The 17907-nt window shown below is 44.1% G+C and overlaps 1 protein-coding gene across 5 annotated transcripts in view; it reads left to right on the top strand.

Moving 5' to 3' along the window:
• Positions 1-288: 288 nt before the first annotated feature.
• Positions 289-17907, top strand: part of clip2 (CAP-GLY domain containing linker protein 2) — a 46810-nt gene continuing 29191 nt past the window's right edge. For 2 of the 5 annotated variants that reach the window (XM_029249256.1, XM_029249254.1), the window contains exons 1-3: positions 289-528; positions 3169-3381; positions 13660-14198. In XM_029249256.1, the coding sequence (XP_029105089.1) occupies positions 3267-3381; positions 13660-14198 (654 nt within the window). In that variant the 5' untranslated portion in view covers positions 289-528; positions 3169-3266. Of the gene's footprint in view, positions 529-701; positions 1163-3168; positions 3382-13659; positions 14199-17907 lie in introns of those variants that run through there. The other 3 variants (XM_018742118.2, XM_018742122.2, XM_029249255.1) reach the window with 2 other exon arrangements.

Genomic DNA, 17907 nt, shown 5'->3' with positions numbered 1-17907 from the left:
GTTAATCTTTCCAGTGTTGATATTCCCAGTGTTGATCTTTCCATTGCAGTTACACTGCTCAGTGTTGATTTCCTCTCCGTTAATCTTTCCAGAGTTGATCTTCCGGGTGCTGGTCTTTCCAGTGTCGGTCTTACCAGTGCAGTTACACTCATTGTTGATCTCCTCGGTGTTGATCTCCTCTCCCAGTGTCGGTCACCCCCACCCTCACCCCCACCCCTCACCCCCCATCCCCACGCGCCCCTTTGCTTTGTCCGCCCCTTGCAGCGCCGGCTGGAAGGAGCCAGGGACGCCACCCCGCCAGGAGAAAGCAAGGGAGAGGAGGAGGCCGATCGCCGTGGAGCGGAGCGAAACGGAGCTGCGCTGGAAGGGGACGCGCCAGCCTGGGACGCGGGGGCGCCATCTCCTCCCCTCCGTGCACGCGGCGGGAGCGCGCGGCTGGGCGACGGGCGGCTGCTGATGCTGCGTCCCCATCGGAGCAGCTCCGGCGCGTCGAGCAGCGAGCTCAGAGCCAAGCGCAGGTAAAGCCAGGTAAATGATCGCGAACAATGAATGGCGGGAGGGGAGCTGGTGCTGCGGGTGCGGGTGCGGCGAAGGGAAGGGAAGGGAAGGGAAGGGAAGGGAAGAAGGGGAGCCGCCGGGCAGCGGATCGCAGCATCCATGTTTTTCGCCTGGAAGGGAGTGGCACCGGGGTGTGGGGGGGCGCTAGGACGGGGACGGGGACGGACAGGACAGCGCGCCGCCGCCGCCGTCGCCGAATCGCTACGGTCCGCCAACCAACACACCGGCGGCACGCACGAAACACACACGCTCGGACGGCGGGGAACGGCCGTTTCCGCTGCGATTTAGCGCGTATGAAGCGCGCGCTGTGCGCCGATCGCACGCAGCCGCCGTCAGGGAGGGAGAAACGCGCTGCTCTGCTCTGCGCCGCTCTGCGCCAAAAACAATGGGAGCGAGCAGAGAAGCCCGCAAATGACACAAAATATCCAGCGTATCCGCGCGCTCTTTTGTCCCATCGTTGAGGCTCGGAGGCTGGGCTCGCGATCGCTCCGCTTTCCTCTGGTTCTCTAGAGCGCGGCCGGTTTCGAACCCGAGCTCTGCGTCTGTGTGTGAAAAGGGCGGTGGGGGGAAAATAATTCAGGTTCGGCCTGCGCCTCTTTTTAAGGTAAGATTCACGTTAAGGGCTGGGGGGGTTGGGGGTTGGCGATTTTTCCTTTTTTATGTTGCATGAATGGCAGTTTGGCAGAAAAACAGAAGCATCAGACAGAGTTCTAGATTAATGTAGCAGACCATGTGAAAAAGTGGTTAAGGAACCCTGTCCCCGGTGCTCTCATTGGTACTCGGGTGCAATACTGTATGTGTGTCGGTGGACTTGTCAGTCAGGGGTCTCACCGCCGGCCGTGCAGGTGTTTTCGGGGAAGGGGGGTTGGAGTCACTGCGACATGTGACCAAAGAGCACTTCCACTGAGTCACGCCGAGAGCAGAGCATCACTTCTTCCGATGATCTGCCGCCACCTTCGATTCTGATCGCCGATGTGACGACGTTGCCAGTGTTCAGCGTCGGTTCGATCCCCGTACACCGTGAGGCCATAAGAAGCGAGATCAGAGCATCCCTTCTTTCAGCGTGGGCCTCATCTGACACACCCTCTTGATAATGCATTTACATTTATTTATATAGCTCTCTGTGTTACCTACAACACCTTTATACTGCTGGGTGAGTTTTACTGTATCAACTCACTTTAACTGCTTTGATCAAGGGTGCTATAGCTGGGGGTGGGATTCAAACCTGTGCCGTTCACGGTCAAAGGCCCCAGCGCTAACCGCTACACCAGTTGGTGCCCCTAATAGTTTCAACACCGCTGCTGGCCTTTAATGGTGAGCAACATGTTGCCATATATCACTCCGCAATATTAGCCTGGTCCAACGCTTATAGACAATGAGGCTGTGATAAAGACAAAAAAATCGTTTTTCTTTTGCCTGCTGGCAAAAAGTGAAATCTTATTTATCTTACTCCCTTGTCCTTACAGTGTTCGGTAATGGATTTTACAGTGATTTACCCATTTATACAGGGTATTCTTAGTGTATCATTTCAGGGTAAGTACCGGGATCAAGGCTCTTATAGCAGTATGATGACCGGAGCAGTGAAACGTCAGATTGTAAGGGTACAGCACTAACCACTATGTTGTCTGCTGCACAGTCCTGCCCGCTCACTGCAAAATTTCCATATGCAGCTGGACCACTGCATTAAACAAATCGTGCCTCACTGGGATGAGCCAAACAGGATGTTTCGGCCATCAAAGTGACGGATTGTTCAGCTTTTTCGAAATAGTCTCCTAAATCGGCGAAACACACCGGAATTGTCGTTAATTTGCTATGTAGTGAACGTCAAAGGGTTTCCTTTCTCCTGACGTTTTTAACGGAGGCAGTCGTATTGTTCCATTGCTGTTACACATGTTTTTTTAGTTGCTGTATGCTGTACATCTGGGCCTAATTCCAGACTGGAGTGAACTCAGGTGTGTTGTGGTAACTGTACCCAAATGTCCACTATGCTGTATATAAATACCCTGTATATAGTCTATATCTTAGATATCAGCTATTAGATATTAGATACCCTATACATGTATATTTGCCCGTTTGGTGGTCCCACGCGCGGAAAGTAAAGCAAGGAAGTTCTCGGTTCTGGCTCCGTTGCGGTGGAACGACCTCCCCCTCTCACTCAGAACTGCTGAAACTCTGTCTACATTTGAAAAGGGTCTGAAAACTCATCTCTTCCAGACTCACTTTGCCCATCATCTCTTAAGTTCATGTAAGGTATAAATGTTCATGCTCTATAACTTTGGGCTCATGTCCAGATAAACCTTTACGCAGCTACTCCTGTAACGTCCATAAATGTTCGTATCTCAAAAAAAAAAATTACTAGGTGATCGGGAACCGTCGATATTCCAGTTAAGTTTTATGCAGCTACTCGTGTGATGAACATTGATTCATACGGTGGAAAGAAACTAACTATACTTAAGAATCACGTATCTGAAACTATGTCTCGTTCTCCTAATGCAATGAACTCATTGTATTTTCTATGAGATGTACGTCGCTTTGGAGACGAGCCTCGGCTAAATGAATATATGTCAATGTAAATTTAAAAGTCTATATACACTGTGCTTTCTTCCACAGGGAAATGGGACGGGGGGCTTGCCGTTCCCACCGCTAAAGTTTACGCCACCTCCTCCGGAAGCTGGCCATTTCGAGCAGAGAAGCCTTTGCAGAATACGATGAGCATGCTGAAGCCAAGCGGGCTGAAGATCCCTGGGAGAGGGCCAAAGCACCCGAGCCCAGTGGGGCGAAGTGCGGCTGGCGTGTCCTCCGGCACGCCCACGCAGAAAGACAGTAAGACAACGACCGTCGCGAAGCGTTTATGGACTCGGGAGCTTCCCTCAGATGGTTCACTGTTCCCTCATATATTATCTAAGCTTGTTCTACTGCTCAACCAGCAGGGACTGAAACAGGCAACAACTTTTGTATTTCGCTTTCGTTTTGCTTATGCTATGGACTAAGCATTCTATATTACAATCATACATTATTTATACTTTAACCTCTTTTACATTGGCCAAATCTATGGCATTTGATAGATAAAGCAACCGGTATCATGCTTTGCTACATTTTTTTAATTTTTACTTTTTACTTGAATCACGTGCTGTTTAGTCACATTCTGTTTGTGCTTAACTGTTTTTTAAGGGCAAAACTAGGTCTATAAGAGCTGAAAAAGAGCCTCTTTAAAGGCGTTTAGAGAACAGTTGTGGCCCAGTTTTTATATAAGAAGGAGATCTTATATAGGCCTGTCCATAAATATGTTTCATAATTAGTCAGCTGTCTGAACATCAGCATTTAAAATTTTGCTGTTTTTCCTTCTTTTTACATTCTTAAGAGTAAAAAAAACCTAAGGACAATAGCTTGAAACAGTTCCTTAATGAAAAGCTGTGAAGCATTCAGAACCAATTGAGTGGCTTGTTTTATATACAACCAATATAGTAAATAATGAAAACCTCAATGCGTGTATTTTTCACAAGTTTTACACATTTCGTTCAGACATAAGGATGGCATTAGTGTTTATTGAAAGTCCTGCATTTTATTATTCTAGGTTATGGTCCTTTAAAGAATAACTTTTCACTAGGTGATTTTTTTTTTTTAAGGCCAGATGCAATATTGTTGAAACCTACTAACATTATAAATGGTTCTCTTTATAAACATTTCAGTTTTATCTGAAAAAGATCAAACCTTGTGATATCTAAACGTTCCTTTTTTTAAAGCTCGTTCCATGCCTAGGCAGTCTGTGGCTATGTTCTGCTCTGAATATTTGTCACAGATCCTGAAAAACCGTGCGAATTCATTCGAGAGTCAGTCGGGTTGCTGGGGCCACTAGGCTCTTGTTCCGAGAATGTCACCTTGGTTTCTAATGGCGATCGCTTCCGTCATCCTTCCTCTCCCCTCTGTCTTATCCATACGTGTTGCAGGCTTGTCATTCGTGCCAAATGTATGTCATCATATGAAAATTATCTTCATTGCAGAACCTCTCTTCTGCGGGTTTCCATCTCCATGAGATGTGTCTGTCTAACGCAGCATATCGAATAATCATCTGTTCCCAAACGCAGACCATGTGATATTAAAGTGATGAGACATCACTACTGTAAAAAGTGCGGTTTTTATATGCGGTCATCCGGCGCTGTGTTTTCCCCCATATTATTGCAGTTTGTGCCATTGTAGAAACTCTAAATTACCAGCTTTCACTTTATAAGAGCTTCCTCAAAAAACATGTTATGAAACTGCTCATGTCGCTGTTACGTTTGAACCTCTGCAAGTATAACTTGGCGGTTACAATGAAATAATCCCCTTTATCCAGTGGAGACAGACCCACTATGCTTCGTGGGTAGCATTTAAATGGTAATGACCTGAAATTAATAAGACGCTCTTTCGTTTCCAAAAGGGGAAACGCTCATTCTTGACTTTGTTCAGACCAATCTTGCCATCGCACACTGTATTTGTGATTTGCGATTGGGGAGATTAATGTTGACTTAATGGAAGCCAGTGTGCTGTGTTGAGTGGACTGTCTTGCTGGATGACTAATTTCTCCTGATTTTTCCTGATGTAGCTGAGAAAGCAGCAGGATGTGGCTGCCTTTAGGGGAAAAAAAAAGAAATATATATATTAATATATATTATATACACATATGTATATATACAGTATGTACTGTATATATACATATACATATACACATATATATAAAGGAACTTCATCTAAGCTTCTGTGTGGCCTTTTGCTGAGGTGAATGGTTTTAATTATTTCATAATTAAGTATGCAGTTCTACAAATCATTTATGGGAACATAGTGCACTTTGGAGGCAATTTCTTTAAACTGACTCAGATGTCTCATCTAAGCTATTCAGCTATTCAGCAAGCAATCAGTGCTTTTAAATCCATTTTATGTACAAAAGGTAAAGAGATAAAGGTATAAAGGTGGAAAAAGTTAGAAAAAATGCTAACAGACAAATAGATACATTTTTTTTTTTCTGATACGCGGTTATTATTATTTATTAAAGAGTGACTGCATTACAGGGAGACGTTTATAGTGGCGTAGCGCTATTAACCGTCACCTTTTATTGCAGCATATGGTCAAATAGTTGAATTCTAGCCATGCTGCACGTAAACAATGCATAAATAGTGTCTTTTCTTTTGGCACTTCTGTTCTCCTAGTTTAATGGTGCAATAAATTCTCGGCAGCGTTTCCGTGTAGTACGAAGACGGTGACATAGAGAGCGTGAGCGGCGCAGCATACTAATGGCGTGGAATCTCGCGACGGAAAAGTCAGGACAAGAGCGTTTTGTCGGACGGTGGTTCGGCTTCCCTTCGGCCTTCGGGCCCGGCGAGCTTTCCGACGCGCTCTGCGGAGCGAAAGAAGAGCGCTTTCTGAAGGCCTGATGCTGGGGTCATTGTGCTCTTCTGGTGAATAGTGGAATTCAGGGAGTGGGTGGCGGCGGGGAACAATTGTGAAAATGAGGCCTGTGTTCCCTCTTCCCCTTCGCAGGGCTCACTTTCCCCGATCCCCCCCCGTTGCCATGGCAACCGGGGCCACTGGGGCAAATGCTGCACCAGCCTTTCGGCACACTTTTCGGCGGACGGCGGCTACCATCCGACACAGCTGCGGAGGGCACTTTATTCCAAAATGACATGCTAATCAGAGCTTTAAAGTGCATGCAGAAAAGGGAGGCTATCATCGGCGCAAGACGAGTCGCAAAGTATGGTAAAATTTGGGGCAGAGCTCTGTTTGTACCTTGCTGACCTATAAGCAGTATAGCCCACATTTATATAGAACCCAAAAACATCCAATTTCACGATGATTACAATAATTAAGTACCGAAGACGGCTGTTTGGGTACTTGTATGCTCATTGTTTGGTCTTGCTCATAAAATATTATTACTGTCTGCCGAAAATATGCTTGAATTCTCAGCGCACTGTTTTTTGACCTGGGACACGGATCGAAGCCGAACGATCGTTTTAGCAAATTATTCGATTAAAGTTCTCAAAATTGTGATATTTTCTAAATTACCAATCCATCCTTACTGTATATTATTTATCCGCCAAGTCCTTTGTGCTCTAAGTCGACGAGCCGTACGGTTCGCAATAAGAAGCGCGCTGCGGGATCTGGTTATTGCAATAAAAGGTGCAGCTTGTTTCATAGTTGCTTTAATTCCTCTTTTTCACGTTTCGGTTATGCCGCGTGAAAAGGCCGCAGAAAAACAAACGAGGACGTTTAACGTGCCCCGTTCATCCGAGAAGCCACAAGCTATTCCTGTTTGGAGACGCATTTAAAATAGCTGTGGAGAGGAAGGGGGTGAAGTTACACAAGTACCACCCTACTGCCCCTTCTTCCTTTACCATGTTTTGACTCGCCACTATATTACTGCATATCAGCTGTTTTCTTTTCCGCTTTATTTCGTCTTTGAGTATAATATGTCGGCGAGAAGCTGCTTTGTACGTCTATGCGCATGTTAGGACAGTTCATTAAGGTATTGGAGAAGGAACCTTGTGAATCAACGAATAGCTTCGTTTCACCGGGGAACGTTAGTTTCCAAGGTAATTCGACAGTCTTGACGGATTATTTGATGACATGCGGTGATACCCCAGTATTAACGTACTGCCTGGTATGTCTACGTGTATGCATTAATCTTCTCGACCCCTGCGGCGGTAATCATCTCGACGTTGAACAGAGTAGTATGAAAAATCACACGTCTATAAGCGGCGCGTTAGCAGGCCGTCGTACCTTATATGTTATGAATAGTTTCGTATTGTTTTATAGCTTTCGTTACGAGCTCTGACACGGGCTGAAGGTGGACCGAATGCTTGCATGGCTTTGGTTTGTAACTGCTGCCGATATATTTTTGCTGGCGTTAAGATTTTCAATTTGCTGCGGAGATCAGCAACGGAGCCTTTTAATCTAGGAAGAATCACCGAGGTCACCGGGTGTTCAAGCGTCGAAGGATCCGGAGAATATACGTTTTCATTCCGAGGAGGCCGTGATGACCTTAATGGTGACTAAGAGGCGACGGTGCCGGCAGAGCCACTCGAATTACAGTGAGGTTGGAGTTAATGGCATCCTTCGTCTGGACCGTCTTAAAAAAGCAAAATGAACATAAATATAACGCGTTCTTCTGTTTAAGGATAAGGGACTGGCCAAGAATGAAATATATAAACGTGGAGGACCAGTATTTTCACGATTTCCAGAGCGTCGGGATTTGACGTGCGGAAAGGAGCTGCTGGATTTTGCGAGAAGAAAAGACATTTTTTTTTGCTTGAGGAGACACAAATAAATGTGTTTGAGAGACCACGAAAACAGCACAGCCTTCGTGCTTCCGAAAGCGTGAAACTTTCGAGAGGTTTACGATCGTCCCGGAAAACGCCAACCTTCGCTGGTAGAACGCCGCATTGTTGGGCGCTCGTTCATCAGAGCAGCAAAGCGGGAAATGGCCAGCTGGGAGAAGTGGACTTCTTTAGGTTGCTGCCAAAGTTACATTCATTTGTGAAGAACATGGTGTCCGGTGATGTGTGGTTTTCAGTAAGTCCTGTTGTGTTCCGCTGAAGACCTGCTTTGATTATATGGTCAGCAGATGACTGTAATTTTAAACATCTGGGCTCGATATCTGATACAAGACGTGGCCCTCAGGTGTCCTCTCTGCCCATCATTGCATCTTTCTTTATCAATAATGGAAGCTACTAGGTCTCCCGACCTAAAAGAACCCAATGTTCACGACCCCAGATTTGTATTAAAATATCAGTAAGCTGTTAAAATATTTTCACACATCCTCTGCGATAATCAGTGTTTGAAACTGAATAACGGGTGCAAATTTACACTTGCAGTATTTAGCTTTTAACACTTTACGGCTTTTAACTGCCGTTAACGTTCGGTTGTTGTGCAGCGCTGTAACTCTAGTAACGATATAATTGTTGCTTGTAATATGCATGGTAATAAGTACTATAAATAAATAATAGTATTTTCAAATTCATTGGAATGGACTGCTTTCACATCCAGGGTGTACCCTGCCTTGTACCCTGCCTTGGACCCTGCCTTGTACCCTACGATTCTGTCATAGACTCTCCACCACCACGAATCTGCATAGAACAAGTGATCGATTGAAACAGAAATGAAAAACTTGAATTAGTATGATTAATATGTTAATAATTAATATGGGCGTCAGAGTATGCAGTCAGTCTTTAAAGATAAGTTTCGTGTAATTCTTTAGAAATTGATACTTTGAAGAAATCGACTTGACGCCTACTGTATATCCAACGGAAATACTATAGTGCCGCTAATTTCTATAAAAGTGCTAGCTCTCCGTGTCATCGAATGCACGGCTGAAATTAAAAATTGAACCCTTTCCGTTTCTATGCAGGTTTTCTTTTTTCAACCTGGGTTCTACTTACAGCATCTGTGCTGCTCTTAGTCACACACCAAAGAGCGTCTGAGGTGGCGATTGGTGGACTTACGGGTTTTATTAACCTTGCAATCTAGAACTGACGAAACCAACTGAACGAAAATGAACGCTGCTAAAGATTTATTCTGAATAAATGACTCGCATCAGCTCGGGTATTATGGAAAGTAAATACAGGTGGTCCCCGACTTACGATGGGGTTACGTTCCGCGAAAGCCATCGTAGGTCGAAAATATCGTATGTCGAAAATGCATTTAAATACACCTAATACACACCTCTGCGTGACAGACTAGGAGATGTGGATCGCTGCCGTTGCCCAGCATCGCAAGAGAGTATTGCTCCGCGTATCACTTGCCGGGGAAAAAAACATCACAGTTCAAAATTCGAAGTACAGTTTCTACTGAACGTCTATTGCTAGCTCACCATCGTAAAGTCGAAAAATCGTAAGTCAAACCGTTGTAAGTCGAAGAGCCTCTGTAAAGGAAAAGATCTACAGCACAACGCAAGGTTCAAAATGCTGCTAAAATTCACAATATCCTCAACACAATCTACAAAACAGGAAGCACCCCAAACAGCACTTTGATGTGAGGAACCTGTCTTCTCTTAACCATGTCCCTTTATAAAGCAAATCACAGGAGGAACTGAATGGGCAGCATGGTGGCACAGTGAGTAGAGCTGCTGTCTCACAGCACCTGGGTGGTGCGAGAGGATGTGGGTTCGATCCCTGTTTGGTCTGTGTAGAGTTTGCATGTTCTCCCTGTGTCTGTGTGGGTTTCTTCCAGGTGCTCTGGTTTCCTCCCACAGTCCAAAGACATGCTGTTCAGCTTCCCCCATAGTGTGTGAGTGACACACAGAGAGAGTGTGTTCCTCTGATGTATGGATGAGTGACCCATTGTAAGTAGTGTATCTAGCAGTGTAAGTCACCACGGTGAATAAGGTGTGTGGGCTTGTAACACTACATAGAGTTCATTGGAAGTTGCTTTGGAGAAAAGTATCTGCTAAATAAATGGATGGCTGCGCTTGGTTCATGGGATTAGAGGTGTGGTCTCTGCTGCTGTCAGCCAAGCTCTTTTATGGAGTTGCACACTGTACTGTACCAATACATCTAGAGCCATGACCCGCTGATGTTTTTTTCTCTGTTTTGTGTGACAAGCCATAAATGTCCTTAGGCCGTCTCTCTGTTTTATGCTCACATCATTTATTGTGGCTAGAGAGACTCGCTGGAATGGTAGAAAATCTCACTGGGTCATCCGGAGCTTCTTGTATTAGTCTGTATTGTGTCTAACTTTGATTTAATTCTCAGCCAGTGGCTTTAATGTGCTTTGCTCCTGAACAAGGTAAAGCCAAAATCCAAGATCAAAAGCACAAAGGTTTTTGGGTCTGGCTGCGATGTGGCGGAATCACCTCCCCCCTGTCACTCAGAACTGCAGAATCTCTCTCTACATATAAGAAGGTCTCAAAACTCACCTCTTTGAAATTCTCTTCTTCCCTGGTCTCGTAAGCGCTCAGTAAACATATATATGTTTCAGTTTAATAATTTTAAAAAAAATTGTTTAATAATGGAAAGCCTATATACAGTTGCTTGTGTGATGTACAGGCAGTCCCCGGGTTGCGAATGTCCCACTTATGTACAACCCGTAGTTGCGAACCACCCCCTGTAAAGCCTACTATATTAAAAATTCAGGTTACATACAATGATTCATAATAACAAATGGGCACTACTTTGCGATGCCGAAACATTGCGTGTCTACAGCTGGTTATCGGCTCGTGGGCAGGGCGCGTGAACCCGAGGTAGGACAAAGGCTTCCTTCTTTTCAGTCGGACCACGTTGCTGTTAACAGTGTCTCGTGTGTTACTGTATTTGGCTTTAATTTTTTTTGTTTTTACCCTGCTAACCGTGGCACCAAAGCATAAATGTGATGCAAGCGACGGTGATGCATCAAAGAAAAGGAAAGCGATCACGACTGAAAGTAAAGTGTAAATGATAAAGCAGTCGGAAAAAGGTGAAACGCCACTGAACATTGGAAAAGCAAACAAAGTTTCTTTATTGTTTTTTTAATACCTACACACACACACACACAAACATTCTGTCTCTCTTTATTATAAATATTGTAGTAACATTTACTATTATTATCTCTTTCTATATTTCTGTCTATTATACATACTGTGGTTACATTTATTGTTGTTATCATTACATCATTATTATTATTATTATTACTGTATTGTTACATTAAAGATGTTTTAGTGTATCCGGAAGTGTTTCTTGAATGTTTTTTATGCATAGAAAGGTACACGACATACTATATACTAAGAGAAACATTTGGCAAACTGGCGTTAGACACGAACCGTGCCTAACTGTTCTGACTTATGTCAAAACCCGACTTAAAGACAGGCTGAGGACGCGGAACTCGTTCGTAACCCGGGGACTGCCTGTACGCTGGCTCACGTGGCGGAATGTGACAAATTGACTGTCCTCGAGAATCACGTGTTGGCATCCAGACCTCTCCTTCTGTTGATGTAATGCGGTTCTTGTGTTGTTCTCAGAGATGTGCATTGCGTTGGAGAAAAGTGTCTCCTAAATGAATAAAAGTAAAGGTAAAGCCTGAAAAAAAACCCAAAAGAGCAGGAGAAGGCAGTTTAAGTGGAGAAGAATCGGCTTAAACCCCCAAAATCAATGCAAAGCAAGCAGCCTTCTGCCTATTTCATTTCTCTTTGAATATCCTCACTGTTACACCTGAGGACGAGCGGGTGGCAAGGTATTCAGATGGGATCTAGGTTCAAATCCCACCTACTGTAGTACCGGAGAGCAAGGTACATACCCTGTATTGCTCCTGCTGTATAAATGAGCAAAAAAAATTAGAAGTTGCTGAACTTTGTGAATGGTTTAGGAGAATAGCTAAACGAATAAATAACTAAACCTACACTAAATCTGTAGTTTCCGCAGATATGATTTTTAAGCTTACTGAAGTAACAAAATGTACTACTAAATTAAAGTTCACTTTTTTTGCACCACAATGCAAAGATGTGCGGTTTGTATGAATACACCGTCAATTGTGTTCCTCCCCGCCCGCCTTGTGCCTAATGCTTCCGGGATAGGCTCCGGATGACCGCGACCCTGCTCAGGACAAGCGGTTTTTGAAATTGCATGGACGGATGGATGGATGGATGGATGAGTTTTTTTTTTTAGCAAAAAGCATGTTTGTAATGACTTTCAGTATAAATAAATATCATTGTGGTCATCTTGTTGCTTTCCTTCGCCACATGTAGTGGTCTGTTATGGCAACACTTTCCGTAATTATGCTGGAAAACTTATTTAACATCTTAAAGCAATTACGGTTTGCATCCTAGACCTGGGTAATTGAACCCACCCCAGAAAGATATCGGATATCTGCCTAGCATGAAAATTTAACAGACAGAGCAGTGAATTTGGTCATTTATTCACTGCTGTTTCCAGCAGTGGGGAACATATGGGGTTAACTGGGGCATAAATATGGTGTAGTACCCCTCCCCCACGGTGTGACAGACGTCCCTGGCACAAGCGCTGTTCCTTCATAGCAGCAAAGGGTAGGCAACCATATGTTAATTCATCTGTCCCTACTTTAACAGTTCTCATCATTTCCTGATATTTCCCAGAATGCAAGTGTCACACGCAGACGTGTCCCAGGTACCCCACGTTCAGTGAAAGTAACACAGGGTTCACCCGGTTCATGATATTATTAACCAGACTATATGTGATCTTAAAAAAAAAAAAAAAAAAGCACTAAGTCTGTTTTTTTGGGCTGATTTTTTTAAATTTGAAACCCAGTAACAAATAAACTTTATTTTCGGAATCACTACTCAAGCCTGAGGTGGGGGGGGGGTGCAGTGGATTGGACCGGGTTCTGCTCTCCAGTAGGTCTGCGGTTCGAGTCCCAGTTGGCAGTTCGAGTCAGCAGACTGGCGTGTATCCCCTCCCCCTCCAGCCCTATGCCCTCCGTTGCTGGGTTAGGCTCCGGCTCCCTGCGACCCTGTATGGGACAAGTGGTTTCAGATGGTGTGTGTGTACTCAAGCCTGAATGTTTTAGAGAGAGATCATCATTATTTTTGAAGCCTGTGGAGAATATTTGAAACTCAGAATGACACCGGTCACTCTGTATGAGACACCGGCGGAAGTAAATAATGAGGATGCACAACCAGCCTGGCTGTGAAGAAGAACTTATCATGTATACAACAAATACTTTCATAAGTACACAAACACAGGTTCAAAGACAGATAAATACTGATATGCAGCAACTGTGGTTTTTCTTTTCTCATAGTGGTTTGCATTTTTTTTTGCTGTTCTTTCCGTCTTTGTATTCTGCTGTTGCTGTTCCACTTTTTCCATTTCATCCTTTTAAAGGGAAGTGGTTTTACAGGCCTTGTGCTTTCTGTCTTTCTTTTTAAAAGCATTAAATAACCTTCCACATAGATCTCTGTTAGTACTCTAATCTGTGTATTGTCAGTACAGTCCAACTGTAACTTCTCTTGCTTACATATAAAAGTAGTTAAATTTGGGTTTTTGTTTCAGAATATTAGAACTGCTCTGGACACCTTTAAATCCAGGCTTAAGACCAACGCGTTCAAAATCATTTCTATATAACACATCTGTGTCCTTGGCTGAATGACGAAGATCAAACTAAATCTGTGGCATCTCTGTTCGTCCGCAGGCTCCCCGCACAAGCAGACCGCTCCCACACCCAGCAACGCTTCCGACAAATCCAGCTCCAAGATCTCGGAGGTGGGGGATGATGTGCTCGGGGACTTCGTAGTCGGAGAACGAGTCTGGGTGAATGGGGTGAAGCCGGGATGCATCCAGTACCTGGGGGAAACCCAGTTTGCTCCTGGACAGTGGGCCGGCGTTGTGCTCAATGAGCCAGTGGGCAAAAACGATGGATCTGTGGGCGGCGTGCGCTACTTCGAGTGCCCGCCTCTGCAGGGCATCTTCACGAGGCCCTCCAAGCTCACGCGACAGCCAGTAGCAGACGGGGGCGATGGCCACTCTGTGGACCCGCTCACCGCCCAGAACCTGACAGTCCATGGCAGTGCCGTGGCAGCTACATCAACCCAGCGTGCAGGAATGCCACTGAGGGAGGGTGTGCTCAACAGCTCTGTAAAGACCGGGAACGAGTCCGGTTCCAACATGTCTGACAGCGGATCGGTCAAGAAAGGGGGCGACAAGGACCTCCGAGTGGGAGATCGTGTGTTGGTAAGTCCCAGTGCTTGCCTCTAGTCAATGGGTCCAAAATGTCGATATAGAGAAGAACCCTTCTTCTAGGAATTATTATATAACATTTCACGATACTGCAAGAAAAAAGTATTTGAAAACCAAATAGTTAAAAATCCATGAATATATTTGACATGATTTTTATGAGCGCAACTCCGTATACATACTATAAAAATTTGTCTTTGCAAATACAGAATTGGAGGCAGTTGTATTCTTTGCACCCTCCTTCTCCCTTTCATTAAGATCACTGGTAGTTTTATTCCATGCGGCAGGATATTGGATGAAATGAAACACGGCTTATTGAAGAATAACTTTGTCAATATTTGAAGTCATTGGAAAAAATACAACTCTACACAGACAAAATATATTTTATTACAATTTGTTTTACGTTTTATACTTAAGGCTACTGTCACATCAGTGTGATCTGAAAAATCGTGTATATGATCCTGGAATGATGGGTCAATTGCAATATTCGACCAAATTTTGACATCATATCCAAGCATGTTTTCAGTTGACAGCCACATACCCTCATGCAGTGCAAATGGTTTACAATGAAAAAAATGCTGATTTCCGGAAATCTTAGTATAAAGGAGCGGAATGATGAATGCTGAAACGAATACTGCCCTCGGACGGGAAACGTCTTTATTTCAGTAGTTGTGTCTGTTTATTGATTCATGTGTTATAATGAGAACGGGACCACTGAGCCTTGGAATGTAAGTGATAAAGGATTAATTTAACGGGCTTAAAGAGAAAATGTGTCAGCGCTGGTTACAGTATAAACCGAAGACACAACGGCTTTCGACACAGTGAGAGGGTTATTTCCCCTCCTTAACCCTCTGAAGTGCTCTTAAATATGGGAATATTTCTGGCAATAATCAAATCAAGCTTTAAATAAGGTGTCAGCATCTTTTAAAAGTGTGAAAACGGTCTACCGTACTAGTAAACTGCCCACACATGGGTAACTAGGAAGTGAGACCCTTCCAAATGACCTGTCACGGGTGTGGCAAAACCATATTTTAGATTTACATTTTATTTTTTCACATTTACATTTACTTACAATTTTTTATTTACATTTACAGTCGATTAATTAATTGATTAATTAATTGATTAATTAAAATAAATTAGCATACATATCTGTTTGAAGTCCTCCACATTTTATAATGCACGTGTTTCTGATGTTAGGTGTCTGGGGCAGCATTTGTGTTCTTTTATTTATTCCAGGACCTGATTAGCCTGCGTTCCCCATCAGGGTCAGCCTAGAGCCAGCAGATCCTTTTTGGCCCAGCGAGGCCCTGTGCACGGTGCTAATTTAAGAAATGGAAGCACCGAAGCCGATTTTTTTCTTCTCGTTGCTTTAGAAAGCCTGGGAAATTCTGGGATTCCTTTCTTCGATCAAGAGAGCTACCGGATTTCCACGTTTATTTATTGCGCTCCGCATTTCCTTGATAATACCAGTGACAGTGGCATCGGGGGAAACGAGCTTTTGTGATTAAGCAGCAAAGCATTAACTTTGATAAAAGATATCTTTATAATTTTAACACATTTTATGTCAAAATATAAGGTAATAAATGTAGGTATTGTTTTGTTTTTACTGAAAATGGTCTGAATAGCGAATGTTCCTGGTACCTAAAGTGAAGTCTGAAGTCCGGGAGGCCTCGATAAAATGGTCCGAAATAACCGAGCCCTGATCCCCATTCATCTCCGCATTCCCTAAAAGCTTTTCCAAGAAGTCAATACAGATCAATGGAATTGGATTACGGTCAGGAATCCTTATATTTCACATCTCACGTTATTGATTGCCAGCAAACATTTGCACTGGCAGGCATTGACAGGCATTCGCTGCTGTGTTCTGGCTAAGTGAATGAGGGGGAGGTGCCATTTCCAACAAGGGTTTAGCTTGATGGTCTCTAAGTCATGTATCTAGTACAACCAGGTTGGTTCTGAGCAGAGCTTTATGCGGGTCAGGTGCCTGATGTGACTAGATGTGAAAGTGCTCTACGATAATAAATCACGAGTGTGACGCCCGACATTTATTGAATGAAATATATAAACCAAAGGGCATCACGGTGGCTCAGTGGGGAGCACTGATGCCTCATCGCCATGAGCTGTGGGTTTAGATGTGGCTCAGTCTGTGTGGAGTTTGCTCGTTCGTTTGTTTGCATGCGTTTCCTTCGGGTGCTCTGGTTTCCTCCCACAGTCCAAAGACATGTGTTTCAGGTAAACTAGTGACTGTAAATTGTGGTTAGTGTTTGTATGACTGACCAATGATGGACTGGGGTCCCATCCTGGGTGCCTCATACCCTGTGCTTCCAGGATGGGCTCTGGACCATGGTTACCCTGTATAGGACATGTGGTTGTAAATACTGAATGCGTATAATACATAAAGATATGCAGCCATTTCTTTCATATAAATTCTGTTTTTTCTTTTTCACTGTAAGTTTCACTTTATATGTCTTTCTTGCGTATTCAGAGATTTGGAGATTGGGAGGGATGCATGCAGTAAATCGATCACTCCTTTGCACTGTACAGGCTGCACGTTCCTGCAGAAGACATTACACTTGGAGCAGATCAGTATTCGCCCGGTAACCCGAGACGTTACCATAGGCAATGAGAGGGGAAGAATCCCAGGCGTTTTACCGACTCCATTGATCACGGGCAAATTTGTGCACACTGCTCCACCTCGCTGTATATGCTGGGTGATTGTAGGGTGGCATCTATTCAAATGTCCAGCATTCCGTTGAGGAGTCTCGAAAACATATTTTATGTTAATATATATTTAAATGTATATTTTTGCACCGTTTTGCATAGCTAGTTGTGACAAATGTGCTGGTTCATGGGACATGAGGACACTAATTCAGGATTTCTGGATTCAGCGGGGCTCGAATGGGGGAGTTACGGCAACTGGGTGTATGTGTTAGGGTGGCATGGGTACCAGCAACTAAGCAGGTGTAGGTGTTGGCATGAGCGTGATACTCCGTTCTTTATGTGTGAGCGCTCAGCCTCCTCTCATTCCACACCATCCTCTGTTCATATTCACTCAGTTATGCTGGTACGTGTCCTCACTACCAATTTACGTGAAGTCCCAAAGTCAGGGTACAACAGAAATGGCCCTTGGCTGGAAGTTCTGCTGAACAACTGGACTCCTTATTTTCTTCTTGATATGGAACTAATGGATTTTCCAAAAATGCTTGGGAAAAAATGGAAAATGTATGGGAGAGACCTTTCTATGCACTATTTCCACTATCCTATAGTGGAAATGATGTCTACGCGCCCAGTGTACGTAGTATGATCTTTCATCCAGCCATGGAACACAGAGGATAAGAGAAGCAGAGAATTTGGGGAATGTCTTGTGTAATATTCCCTAGAGGTTATTTTCCGTAATTTCACGTATCTTGTTACCAGCTGTTTGGTTAGGCTGCAGATCCTCCGAAACTGGAGAAAACACAATTTATCTGTCTAAAGAGGTTCCATTTACAGTCTGCGGCTCCGCGTTTCGGGTTTCGAAGGGAAAAGAGGTTGCTTTGGCGGTGGAAAAGAAGAATGCGATAGGTGCCGTTCCGCTTCATTCGCAGGTACGTTGGCAAACCACCGAAGCGGTCCATCGGTTGGTAGTTACCTTGTTTCAGCAAATGGAAGCAATGGGGTTCAGCTCTTTCAAAAAAAAGAGGTAAATCTGCAGTAAATCCTTCAC

The sequence above is a fragment of the Scleropages formosus genome, chromosome 25 (assembly GCF_900964775.1).
Source record: "Scleropages formosus chromosome 25, fSclFor1.1, whole genome shotgun sequence".
NCBI classification, from domain to species: Eukaryota; Metazoa; Chordata; class Actinopteri; order Osteoglossiformes; family Osteoglossidae; genus Scleropages; species Scleropages formosus.
The sequence above is the reverse complement of the archived record's forward strand: the minus strand, read 5'-3'. Positions and strand labels throughout refer to the sequence as shown.